The 14373-nt window shown below is 33.5% G+C and overlaps 1 protein-coding gene across 1 annotated transcript in view; it reads right to left on the reverse strand.

Moving 5' to 3' along the window:
• The window catches only part of LOC144251805 (lysosomal cholesterol signaling protein-like), a 48245-nt gene that overhangs the window by 19308 nt on the left and 14564 nt on the right, over positions 1-14373 (reverse strand). The window contains exons 3-9 of the mRNA XM_077794527.1: positions 9593-9992; positions 7722-7887; positions 6728-6883; positions 4882-4965; positions 4148-4265; positions 466-550; positions 282-372 (exon numbers count right to left, since the gene is read on the reverse strand). Coding sequence (XP_077650653.1) covers positions 282-372; positions 466-550; positions 4148-4265; positions 4882-4965; positions 6728-6883; positions 7722-7887; positions 9593-9992 — 1100 coding nt within the window. The remainder of the gene's footprint in view (positions 1-281; positions 373-465; positions 551-4147; positions 4266-4881; positions 4966-6727; positions 6884-7721; positions 7888-9592; positions 9993-14373) is intronic.

A 14373-nucleotide genomic window follows, 5' to 3' on the forward strand; every position in this document is an offset into this window, starting at 1 on the left:
CTTTAAATTAATCACTCTTTTCTCCAGTAAAGAAAACATAATTCATAAGAGTTTTTAAGAAGAATCAATTAAGCTCAAGCATTCTTCAGCTAAATACAGACTTAGCATGCAAAACGTTCATCATATTTGAGGTGTGACAAGGTGATATAGGATCACCAGTATAAACTGCAATAAATTAGAATAGATTTTTAAAGTTAATTTCAATGTAAGTATAATTAGGTACATTAACAAGCTAAAATGAGATGTTCTCAAGAACAGAACTGCTAATAAACTCTTCCCACCTGCTCTTTTCCATAAAAGAAGGCTGAGTCAATGCTATCTCCATTGTGTTTTCCAGTTATCAAAAGAACACCAACAAGGAGAGCAGGAATTCTATAATAACAAGGGTAATTGAGAGAGAAAGAGAGAATGAATAGTAACTGTGCATATGGAAACATGTAAGCAAACAAAAAACTACCAACTTACCCCCAGCCAGATATTATGATGATTCCGACAGGAATTTGTACACTTTCTCGTTTTTTCAAAAGAAACAAAGAAATTGCTAGAAGGCCTAAGAACAAGAAATAAAGATAGAAAGAGAGATCATTATTCTTGATGTTTCCCTAATTTAAAAATTATTTGAGGGCTGGGGATGTGGCTCAGTGACAGAACACTTGCACATGTGAGGTACCAGGTTCAATCCTCAGCACCACATAAAAATAAATAAATAAAATAAAAGTGCAGTGTCCATCTACAGCTAAAAATGAATAATAAAAATCATTTGAATTCTCTCCTGTATCGTTTCTTTACTCAAATCTTGTTTTATCCAGTAGGATTTTTTTCCCCAAAAGCCCTGATCATTTTATTCTTTGGATGTATATGATTGCATTCTAAATATGATTGAAAGAAAATTAGCTGTACAGAAAACATACTCTGTCAGTGGTAAGAACTATAAGCAATTCTTATACAAGTTATGCTTCACATTAAGTGTGCTGATGGAGCTTAATACAAACATGGTGTGACCTTAATACAAACACGGATGTTTTCAAGTTTTTAGACTTTCCTTATACCTTATACCCAATCATTTATACAAGTTACATCTTGCTTAATAAATTCTACAGAGCTATAAGAATCTTAGGACTTTAGGGCTAGAAGAGACCTCTGTTTCAAATTAACACCTTCATTTTTTAGACATGGAAACAAAGGTTTGCCCAAGTCAGACAGCCAGCAGAGGGCAGAGCCAGTCTAGAAACTAAGCCTTTTGACATAAGGTAAATTCTTCAATTCCCTGTTTCTCAAACTCAGATCTGTAGGTCTCCCTGGGGTTGCTATCATATATGCTTCAGGATCTGAGGGAAAAAAATCAGTTAGAAATTTTAAGTCCTGGGATGGGATTGTAGCTCAGTGGTTAAGCACTTGCCTCACATGTGTGGGGCACTGGGTTCAATCCTCAGCACCATATAAAAATAAATAAAATAAAGGTATTGCGTCTATAACTTAAAAAAAAAGAAATTTTAAGTCTTTTGGCTTATTTTCAGTGATAATCATCTGTATGCCATCCTTATAATCAAGTATAGTCTCATGACTTCAGAGCTTGTATTTGGTTTTATATTAAGTTTGTAACAAGTTAGCTGGGTGTAATGGCATACACCTGTAATCCCAGCAGCTTTGGAGGCTGAGGCAGGAGGATCACAAGTTCAATACTAGCCTTAGCAACTTAGTAAGGCCCTGACTGAGACTCTGTCTGGAAATTTAAAAAAATAATAATTTATAAAAGGGCTAGAGATGTGGCTCAGTGGTTAAGTGCCCCAGAGTTCAATCCCTGGTTAGTACCTCTCACCCCTCCGCCTTCCCAAAAAGTTTGCAACAACTGAAAGCCAAATGATATCACAATATCCAGTCCAAATGAAGGTTCTGAGGTAATTTGAGGAAAGAAAAGTAGTAAGATAACCAGGTCATGACCTAATAAATTCAAGCCAAATTAAAATACCAGGGAACTGAGTTCCATTTTACATTACAAGTTATTAATTACATTAGTAACACAAGTTCCTTTGTTATGTTATTTAATGTGTTAATAAAGATTACTGGGTTTGTAGTTTTGCTTGACTCTAATCTATGAATTTGCTGTGCTTTTATAGTTGTATACAAAGAATTCATACCTAGATTTGAAATTATACAGATTAAATAACACTGCTAGAATGAATATTTATCCACCTAAAGGTCTTTGAGAATTTTTTTTTCTTACCACTACTCCCTCATCAATATATCTATATACTCTCTAGTTTTAGGTTTTCAAAGTGCCAAGGAAACAAGTAATTCATCATCGAATGGTGCTGTGTTACTATGTAAGAGCACTCCTTAAGATTCTGTTTTTCGTTTCTGCCTTATGAAAGGAAGCATACACAATAAGGCAGAATATAGTCCTGCTTCTCACTGAGGGAGCTGTGAGATCCCCTGCCTGAAATCAGTTGAACTCTTTGGGCCTGTTTTCCTAATTTGCAAAATGAAGGGTTTAAACTAAAGCAGCAGGAAGATGGAGATTTTTTGACTAGCTATGCATTTAATGAGCATTTGAAAAATTGTAATTAGCATATGAAATCTGAGATTTCATTGACATAAAGCTCAATTGATTGAACTAAAAAAATAAGTTGACTTTAAGAAGAAAAAAATGTGGTATGTAGACAGGGCAAAAATTGTGAGAATGGTATGCAAATGAATAAAATTGAAAATAACGGAACAGTAGATTTAAAAATATACTTTGGGGGGGTTGGGGTTATGGCTCAGCAGTAGAGTGCTCGCCTAGTACATGTGAGGTGCTGGGTTCGATCCTTAGCACCACATAAAATAAAGGTATTGTGTCCAACTACAACTAAAAAAATATATAGTAAAATATACACTTTGGGATCTAAAATTCTCTAATATCATAATAATCTGAAGGTTAAAGGGCATCTCTTCAGGGTCAGGGAATTCAGAATAATTTCTTGGGATAAATTTTAACATGCATACTTGAAGAAGGTTTCAGAGAGAATTGGGAATTTTTTAACATATTGATTTATTTGCTATTCTTATTCTCATCCTAAATTTTACCTAAATAAACCTAGGTATTAGAGATCAGGTTGATGCTTCTATATTTGCAAGTATAGTCGATAGGCTCTTTTAATTTGACATTTCATGAAAACTCATGCAAGGTGTACTTCTCTCTAAGAAGTACAAACTATCTTCTGTTTGTACTGAATTTTTCATTCTACAATTCCTCACCTCATTGTTGCTTCACTTCAAAAGACTGTTAACTTGGATGGGACCTGCTTTTGATCCTGAAGGCATGAAACCAAAGGTCTGTCCTTGGAAGCCTCTTTCTGACACTTTCTTCTTAACCATTATGCAATTTCCTTTTATGTACAATTTTACAGGTTCAAATTTGTGGTAATAACACAAAATAGCCAGACAGAACTTTTAATACACAACCAAAATGCTGGCATCCAAATAAATGTTATACTTAAGAATAGCAATGTGCTTAAACACTTTAAATACCCTTCTGGAGCCAGTTGAGATGAGAAACAGTCTTATTGACTCATATTTCCACATTCTTTTATTCTCCTACTTTTCTTGTTCTTCTATTTAATAATTAATATAGGTCCATTTATTGAGCACTTAGCACCCAGCAGACATAAATATCCATACTTTTGTTTCATCCTCAAAATAATTGTAAAATACTATAACCCAGATTTACAGGTGAAGAAACTAAGACTCCAAAAGGCAATTAATTTGCATAAATCAGAGCCACAATTTTGCAGGTCAATGGGATTCTAGTAATAAGCTCTGAGATACACACACCTCTGTTCTTTCTCTACTTTCTCCACCTGCCTTCAGCACCTGCCCCTTGGTGTCTCCAAAGGGGAGCTGTGCTGATAGTGGCCTAGATACAGCCAAAGACTCCAAGAAAAAGGGCCATGCTATTGGAAAAGGCTCTGAGCCCAGGGAGAAATAGAGTACATTAGGAAACAGAAACCAGCTTTGTAGACTGCTCATATTAGTGGGCATATCTGCTTGAATGAACGCCCTGATCCTGTGCTACCAGACTTCAAGTAGATCACTAGAAGCTGAGGCCTTTTAAACATGGGGGAAGGGGAAGCACACCTCAATATCCATCCATTCATGATCAACTTACCTGTCCACAGGTAGGTGCTATACAGGGAGCTGTACAATAGAACAAACACCAAAATTTGTCCAACAAAATTTTTTTCTTTAACGAAATTCCATATCATCATTCCAGCACAGACAATAGACTAAAGAAAGAATTATTAAAAGACTTTGTAAATAGCTAAGCAAATCGTACAATTCAACATTATTATAGAAAATAGCTATTGAATCAACTATATTTGTATAAGTTTTATTCACAGCAAATATAATTATTCATTGTAAATTATTTCTGACCAATTATCAACTAGTTATATGAAAAATTCAACCTTTGTAATAAAAACTTCTGTATATAGAGCCTTTAACAATGTACATGTTTAACTGAAACTGATAATGAATATATTCTAAATACTAACCTTAAATTTAGTAATGATTTATATAGAAAATGCTAAATTTCTTTCCATTATGATTTGTGACATGCAAAGATCTAACTAGAAAAATAAGACTGTGAGAGTTCAGATTTTAATGATTCAATTGATTCTATTAATAACTCAAAGTTATTATCAAATGCTATTATTAGCCTCAACTGAAAGTTCAAGGCCTATTGCAATATTTAATATATTAGGCATAAACTAATTATGATCAAATTTAATTGATCATATTTAATAGTATTTATGACTTTATAACTGGAAAAACCTAACATTAATTTTCTCAGGAGCAGTAGAATAGCCCTGAAAAATTCTAAATATCTATAGATATACTAACCTGAGCAATGAGTAAATTGGTTGTAAGTATATGAGGAAGCTGCTTATATTTTTTACTCAAGAGAAGAATAGCCAGAGACCAGATCTTGAAGACAAAAGTTTCAAAAGTTATTCATGTTTCTAAATATTTAAAATTACTTATTAAATAACATATTGATTAACTCTTTTTTGGTGGCATTGGGGCTCAAACCCAGGGCCTCATGCAAAGTAGGCAAGTATTACACTGAGCTACATCACCAGCCCTGGGATGATTATCTTTAAAGAATCCTCTTATCAAGGCACAGTGGCGCATACCTGTGATCCCAGCAACTAGTTATATGAGGCTGAGGCAGGAGGATTGCATGTTCAAAGCCAGCCTCAGCAATTTTTCGAGGCCCTAAGCAACTTAGTGAGACCCTGTCTCAAAACAAAAAAGGGCTGGGGATGTAAGTCACTGGTAGTGCCCCTGGATTCAAGCCCTGGTACAAAACAAACAAACAAACAAAAACTTCTTTATCTTAGTTCAGAAAGAAATTCCAATGTTATTTTCTTTACCTAGTACCAAATAGAGTATTAAGGTAAATAACTACATCAAAAATAAAATGAAAAGCATGGGAATCTCCCATAGTAATTAACCATCTTAAAATTACGTGATCTTTAAAAACTAATGCTTTGACTAGAGCCATGTTCTAACTATGCCTATCTTCCATGGCTGAGAGGGGACACTGGGTCACAGCCAATTATTTGGGAAAGAAGTTTTAGTGGAGATGTAATAATAATAATAATAATAATAATAATAATAATAATAATAACAATAATATAAGATCCTAAGTTTTCCCTTTTTTATTTCTACCACACTGGCTGATAAGGTAGCTAAATTCAAAATTCTAAGCTGTCTTTCTTTAAACAGACTATCTATACTGAGAATTATCATCTTGCATTTTTCATATTTAAAAGGATTAGGTTTCTTTTCTTTGTTGTTCTGGGGATTGACCCAGAGCCTTATACATGCTAACTACATGCTCTACCACTGGGCTATGCCCTGAGTCCCAGGTCTGGGTTTCTATTCTATCCACATAGTGGCCAAGTAAGTAGGCTAGTCAATTTCCTTCTTTCTCCCATCATTGCCAATAGATTTTATATCACCATTCTCTTCTCAGTGGGCATAGATTTTACAATATGTGACATGTCAAATTTATTAAAAACTATGTTAGCCATACATTTATTTGTTGCCAATATACATATTCATCCCCACCCCACCCCCTTTATCATTGAAAATATTGCTTGAATTTAAGAGGCAAGTTGATCTACAAGATATTGTAGTTGTCAAATGCTTAATTATTTAAGTTGAACTAGATATATCCAATTTGAATAGTAATCTAAATTGTCACTAACATAAAATCGGCAATTGAACAGGGCCCCAAAGATCTCTTCTGACCTCATGATTCTACAACAGCTAGTATTTATATGGTAAGTCGTCATTCACAGCATGTTTATCACATTTATTATCTCATTTATTCCTTAAACAACCCATGGAGATATGTGAAATTATTATCTTTCTTTTATAGCTGAGAAAACTAAAGCTTAGAGAGATTAAGTTAACTTTCCAGGGATACACAGCTAATTTGTGATAGGGCCAGGAGTCAAATCCAGGTCTGACTAAATCTCACACCTTGTCTACTCTTACAACTCTCCCAAATGAAAAGACAAAACTCATTTAATTGAAAGGTTGATATTCCATTTTATGGGCAGGCTTTAACTTTATTTTATTTCCTAAGAAACTAATTTTTAAATCTTTTTTCTATTACTAAGCTATTTTCAAACTTGTTCTATGGTTTCCATTCAATTTTACACTGAAACATACTTACCAAGGAGACCAGGCTGATAATACTTATATCGAAACTAACATTCTGGATGGCATATGCCAATGGCTTAGGGTCCATAGTGGGAAAGGTCAATAACCAGGCAGAAACATACATAATTGGAGCTGACACAAATGTGCTTATTACCATCCCTGAGGTTATCTGTAAAAAAATAGATCAAATTGAGGAGTCATGATCTCATTCAATTACTTTAAACTTTAAATACCCACAACACACTAAAGGTTTCTGAAATAAAAATAAATCAGTAAAAAGATATTATAGAATCCAGCATATTGTCTAATAACATATTTTACCTTTCTGAAAGTCTTTAAAAGAAACCATAGGTAAGTTCCCTTGGTCCCTCTTCTAACCTAGGTTAAATCAATATTTGTATCACAAGTACTAGAAATTCCATTGTTATTTTTAGGTTCTAAAAGTGATCCTTTTAATGATATAATTAAACTCATGAATAGTTTCCTTACATACTATTTCATAAAATATAGGACAAAAAAAGCAATTTGCAAAGAGAAAAATAACCACACATACATTCTTCAGATTATATAGTAGAATTGACCTTCAATAAATAATTCAGTTCTTTCATATTTCAAAATCTTTGATGCTGTAGACACAATACTCTTAGACACTGATAATTTGATGTTAATTAATTTTAGATATTTACTGCTATAGGTTATGTGGTATTTTGTATCTGGTGATAAATTATCATGAATATAATATATTTTTTTCCTCAGAATTTCCAAAGCTACCCTTCTTTAAATAACTTTCAGGCTTAAGTATAAGTATGGAAACAGAATACTTGAAACTAAAAAAGAATAGTAAGAAAGCAAGGATGACTAAAGACCCTGGATTAAATAACTATTGTTACATAATGTTACACAATACCTCCTTATTTACAATGAGGTAGCTTAGAGATATCAAATTATCATAGAAAGAATGTTGCTTTCTGGATTTCAATCAAACTTAGAAAGTAGTATATACATACAATCTCTACTTCCATGTTGAACTGTGTAGCAAAGATAGCCACTCCTGGTGCTACAGGGAAGACACCATACAAAAATGCATAATTTGATAAACTTGTGTGATTCACTACACTGTCACCCTTGTCCAAGGGTTCCACCATTTCTCTGCACAGAAGTGGCAGCACCAAGCTGAAGAAAGAAGAAATGCATAATTTACTTGGTATCAAGGTATGCTTATCCCTCAATAGTAGATTGCGCTAGTGAACTGGCATTAGGTTATTTTTCTGTTCTTTCCCAGAGTTGTATCTATTTGCATATATTCTATGTATGCCTACTTATGAACATTTTATTGAAAGAATTAAGAATTCATATTGGAACCATTTCAAGAGTTACAACATTCTGTAAATACTTCAAACATTGGGATGAGGGGAAAACATTATTTCTATACCAAAAAAATATTAGTAAAACTTGCAATTATAGCTGCTATCTTCCTTACTCTATTGGTTCACTGAAATATTAGAAGAAAAAAACCTGATCATTTTGGGGAAGAACTTCTTTTAAGAAAATAACTAAATAAACAAAATATTAAGAAAATAACTAAATTACTTTTTGGAAAATAACCTGAATTCTATTAAATGATTGGGAGTTTAAATGGTAATAACACTGCTTGATTAAATTCTAAAACCAGTAGAAAAAATACGTATCTTACAATTAATTCTTTGTGTGTGTGTGTGTGTGTGTGTGTGTATGTGTGTATTATGTACATTCAGCAAAAGGAACTCAAACAACTGAAGTAGAGCAGAAAAATTAATGAAACACAGATCTGGTGAAGAATAAATTATTAAACAAATTCTTTTAAGATTTCATTGAAGAGCATAAAACCAGTGACTAAAATAATTGGGTTCTCCTTTAAGAAAACAGCAAGACCGAGGTTGATAACATTGTTATAGCAGCACCCAGAGAGAAGCTCCAGGATGAAATAAAGAACTACTCATTTAATTTTTTAATTGAAAAAAATACATATACTTAATAAGAATTTAACTAGAAAAAATTTAATTGGACTAGTTAAATTCTACTTTTAAGTTGAAGTTGATAATACTGTTATCATTAGAACAATATTTATTACTGTGACAATTTTATTTAATACTTTGTTTCTGAGGAGCATAACAGCAGTGTAAATGATTTTCAGAACTTTACTTTGCAAATATAAATACATATCTTATTGCACCACTTTCATGAACTTAACTGCCTATACAAGAGCTGAGTCCCATAGTTAAGTATGCCTCAAGTACTCTGAGTTAATATTGTAGTCAAATTATGTCACCTGCACCATGAAGTGTGACTCCATGGCTAATGATACACATAAATTGAAAACTAAGAAGCTAAGAAGAACTTTTTGACAGGTTAGGATCAGATATCCAATAATATTCATCAACATCTCTATTTAGAAAGTTCATTCAAACTCAGAATTACAGAATATTTTCCCAAATTCATGAAAAAAATTTGTTAAAAATTATTGTTCTTACATAACTAGGATGCCTCTTCCTTTAGGATTTTAATAGATTCAGAAATCCTGCAAAATTTCTTGAAAAATAAGATCTAACTAGGACATTAAGAGACAATTAACAAACTATATAAAAGCAGGATAAAAAAGCTAAAGGGAAACAGTTATTAATATCTGACAGTAAAATGCAAAGAATAGCCTACATGGAATAAGGAAATGAAAGACCATTTTTCAAAATGCACCAATATTCCATTCTCCTTTAAATCACAACTATTCTATAAGGAAGGATTAATAGTCAAAGGAAAAAAATAATTTCAGACACATCCTAATGAATTGGTTAAACAAGGTTTTTACAAAGTATAATTCCCAAGTTAAATAAGTGAAACTTACAGTTTAGCTGTGATGAGAAGAATTAGTACAACAAATGCTGACTTCTTCAGTCTCCTTATTTTTCCTACCATTGTAAGACCAAGATAAAATAGGGCTGCTCCAGAAAAAGAATTTGCAAGTCCATCAAGAAAATTTTTCATATATACAGGCACCTTTTTATCAAGAATAAAATTGAAGGCAATGCCAATGAAGACCATAAATACTATTGGGTTCTGTAATACACACAGGAATCCAAGTCCCACAATTTTTACTTTGTTTTGAGAAGCATTTTGAGAATCTTTCCACTTCTGGATTTCACAGAAGATAAACCCAATTGGGTTTAACATCATAAGAGATATTGGTGCCACCAAATAAATGTACTGAAGATATTCTGGGTATGTAGTTTGATATAAAGCTTCAACTGCAAAACAAGAATATTGATCTTAAAATGATTACCATAGAAATATATAAACATGCAAATAACATTTTCTGTTTAATTTTAGCATATTGCAAAGTTATCTAAAGAGTTCCAAATGACCTCATTATCCTATTTTTTGAAAAGTCAATTTTAGTAATAAAAAAATTATTATACTAAATGCAATCTAGTTTACAAAATGATAACCTAAATTTTTTTTAATATTTATTTTTTAGTTGTAGTTGGACACAATACCTTTATTTTATTTATTTATTTTCATGTGGTTATGAGGATCAAACCTAGGGCCTCGCACATGCTAGGCAAGTGCTCTACCGCTGAGCTACAACCCCAGCCCCCTAAAATTATTTTTAGTAAAACATAATTAATTTTTACTATCTAGGATCTAAGATTAGTCTTCAAAAACAAACATAAAAAAGGCAGAACTGTAAAAGTTTTAAAAGAAACAATAAAAATAAAAATCTAGTATCAAACTAAATGTTTAAGTAGTAATAGCAACAAAGTGATTGACTGTATCCCTGGAGAGAGCAGCTTCATTGGAGTCATGAGGCATAAGTCAGATTTCAGAGGACTGAGGAAGGTGTAGAGAAAAGGAACTAAAAATGAGCACTGAAGTAATGGAGTCCACACTGTATAGGAAAAGAAGTAAAGATGGGAGGTGACTGACTGAAAGTAGAGAGGTCAGGGACTGGAGGCCCTTATGAAGCTCGAGAATTAAGTGCAGTTGGAAGTATAGGATTCAGAATAGGTCAGATAGTGAGTTGAGTTTAATATTTTCCAGATCACTAGGTCCAGAAAGTGGCCACGGGAGTTGTTCACTGACAAGGAGTAAAGTTATCATTAGAGATGAGGAGGCCAAGGGATCTAGAGGGCGGAGAATTTGATGGGAAGTTCACAAGGATGCTAAAGTCAAACAAGAGAACAGCAGGACTTAGGACAAAGAAGATGACAGCAAGCAGGACAGTAAAGTCTTCAATGAATGAGGGGAGATGGCTAGAATGAAGTCAGAAGATGAAAGCAATGAGGATGAACAGACTGGACAGATAGCATGAACTTCAAAATAGTTGTCAACAACAGAGTAGGGAGCAATGGATTAGCAGTGGTTCACAGCAGCTAGCCAGGTGAGGATGCCAGTCTCACCTACCTCTGGCTCAGGTGGTATGTAGGCTATGGGGTAATGAGTATCCTCCATTTGAGAGGGAATGAAAGGCAATGAATACTGAAAACCTGTGAAGACACTAAGCAAGTAGGGACAGAAAGTTGGATCTAACAAACGTTTGTGGAGTTACATAAATGTACGTTTGATAAATACACATTCAACTATACCTTCTTGGGAAAACAAAATCTTTTTTTCTCATATAGCATGTTCTCAAGTACAAACTAATTATTTCACCTTTTGTTCATTAAAGAACAATAAGGCTCAAGAAAAAGTCTGGCTATGTTAGAGTTATAGGAAATAGAATAAGACAAAGTATGTGTGCTGTGTATTATAGGTAATTTTAAGGAATTTTCCCAAGGGTTTGAGTATCCATGATGACTTTAGAATCTGATACTATATAAGATGTGTTTCCTTGGAGGGAGTTAAGTGGATTGGATCTGACTTCTAACAGTTTCCTGGAGGAGTTAAGGGTTGGTGGCCTGGTCTGGGATTATTAGGGCAATTTAGAGTCATGGAATAAATAACTTGGTCTGTGGGCACATTTTTGGCAGTAGGTCCCAAATAGAAAAACTGATACAGAATTGAAATTGAAAAAGATAAAACGTGGACAGCCAGTCGCCAAGGAGAGACTCAATCTTGTGGAAAAATGTAAAGATTAGGTTTCTCTGTTTATATTAAGATAAAGTGACACAGGCAGGAAAACATAGTTGTTTAATTACTCGGGATACATAAGTTCAGTTAATATCATGTGCATGACCCGTTAAAGTTATGTAACTAGATTATATAACCTTTAGAAGTTCACCTTGCTCTCATTAGCCAAAATCTTCTTTGTATAAAATTCACCCCCACCCCGCATTTTTCAGCAAAGAACATAGGAAGTTCTATTATATCTCCAAAATGAAGAAGTTAAAAGATATTTGATTATACAAAGTTTCATAATTTTCACTGAATTCTAAATTATGCTAGCTTTATAACTCTTAGTGGTTTTCTTTCATGATTCATAAGGTTCATTTTACTTCTAATTAAACATTCTATCGCTAAGAGAAAGATACCTGCTCACCACTCAGTTTTTAACTTGAGTGGATATTTTGGAAATGTCTTGTTTTAAATCTGAGTATAAGAATTTTCCCTAAGCAGGCACACTACAATGCAAAGGTGTTTCCTCTAACAACTTACAGTTGTATGATCTACTCAAAGCCACTTATATTAATGACCTTTTTCTGAAATTTACTTTCCTGGTACATTAGTAGTCCTCATCACATAATAGATTCTGATTGTTTTAGGAGCTCAATGCAACTTTGAGCAACCAGTTTTATTACCTAAGGCTGCCCAATCATCAAACAGTGTTTTTGCTTTCCTCAGGTTCAGTAACCTGAGGTCAACAACAAGAAGGGTGAGTATGTGGTAGGATGAGATATTCTGAAAGAAAAGAGAGACTATATTCACATGACTTTTATTTCAGAAGAATATTATTATGATTGTTCTTTATTGTTAGTTATTATAGTTAATCTCTTACTGTGCCTAATTTATAAATTTAATTTTCTTTTAGGTAGGTATGTGTGTATAGGATTAAAACATTGGTACCCTCAGTTTCAGGCATCCACTAGGGGTCCTGGAACATATTCCTGGCAGATTAGAGGAACCACCGTGTTTACTTTCTTCTTTGGCAGGATCTTCTTTATTTTCTCTGCTTGATTCTTACTACTGTTACTAGTTAGAAGTCTCAAAATTAGACTACCTAATGTATTACTAAAATACATTATTTTGGATTTTTTCAATTACTCCCTTCATCAATTTTATTTACTGTTAACAAATCATAACTGTCAAAAGTCAACATTATCCCACGGTTCTCACTGTCCACAAGAAGAACTATAGGGTTGGGATTGTGGCTCAGCGGTAGAGAACTTGCCTAGTACAGACGGGACCCGGGTTTGATCCTCAGCACCACATAAAAAATAAAGGCATTGTGTCCATCTACACCTAAAAAATAAATGTTAAAAAAAACAACAACTATAAAGCCTTTTTTTTGTGGTGCTGGGGATTGAACCCAGGGCCTTGTGCATGCGAGGCAAGCACTCTACCAACTGAGCCATATGTGTAATATGAAATGAATTGTATTCTGCCACCATGTATAACAAATTAGAATAAATAATTAAAGAACAAAACAAAACAAAACAAAAAAACCTCTTTTGACATAAACAGCCCAGTTGCCACAACTGAATTTGGAATTCACCTACCTCAGCCTCCTTAGTCACTGGGGTTACATACAACTGCACCCAGCACCCTCTTTTTCCTTTCTTAGTCCTGAGTCTTGGCTGCTATTTAAAGCCAGTCTCTCATGCTACTTCTTCCACCAAGTCTTCAGTTTACATCAATAATCTCTCCACTGGAATGCTATGGTATTTTGTTCCATATTAGTACCACCTTGGCAAATTCTAAGTTCCTTAAAGGCATCATTTTATGACCCACAGTCCCCAGCACAGTGCTGAACAAATCTGAAAATACTTGCTGAATGGGATTAACTTCCCATCAATGAATGCTAAAGTTTTCAGACTAGCAAAAATGTATTTTGTAACACACAATAATTTTTTATCTAATCAACATCAATTAATCCATTTCTTTTTAGATCAGTTTTTCATGTTTTTTGCTTTTGTGTGTGTTGGGAGGAGTTCTGCAGATTGAACCCAGGGGCATTCTACCACTGACCTACATTCCCCAGCCTGTTTTTGAGAGAGGGTCTCATTAAGTTATTGAGGCTAGCCTCAACTTGCAAACCTCCTTAGACTCACACGTAACTGGTGTTATGAACATGTGCCAATGTGCCCAGCTGTTTTTGCTTTTAGAAAATCTATTTTTTAATTGACAAATAAAAATTAAACATAATTATTTGTACATGTTGTTTGTATACATTGGGGAATGGCTAAATGGAGCTAATCACATACTTATCATTTTTGTTATAAAAACACTTATAATCTACTCTTAGCAATTTTAAAAAATATAAGACATTAACTGTAGTCACCATGTTTTACAATGCATCTCTTGAACTTATTCCTCCAAACTGAAATCCTATAAGTATTTTTTAACACTATGAATATTTACAAGCTAGTTACAATTGGGGTTTTTAAGCTCAGCTGAACAAGTGTTCAAAGGCAAAAGAAGTATAGTCTAGTGGGGGAGCAAAAATTGTAATTAGATGCTTATTAAATTACT

This window comes from Urocitellus parryii, unplaced genomic scaffold (assembly GCF_045843805.1).
Source record: "Urocitellus parryii isolate mUroPar1 unplaced genomic scaffold, mUroPar1.hap1 Scaffold_228, whole genome shotgun sequence".
NCBI classification, from domain to species: Eukaryota; Metazoa; Chordata; class Mammalia; order Rodentia; family Sciuridae; genus Urocitellus; species Urocitellus parryii.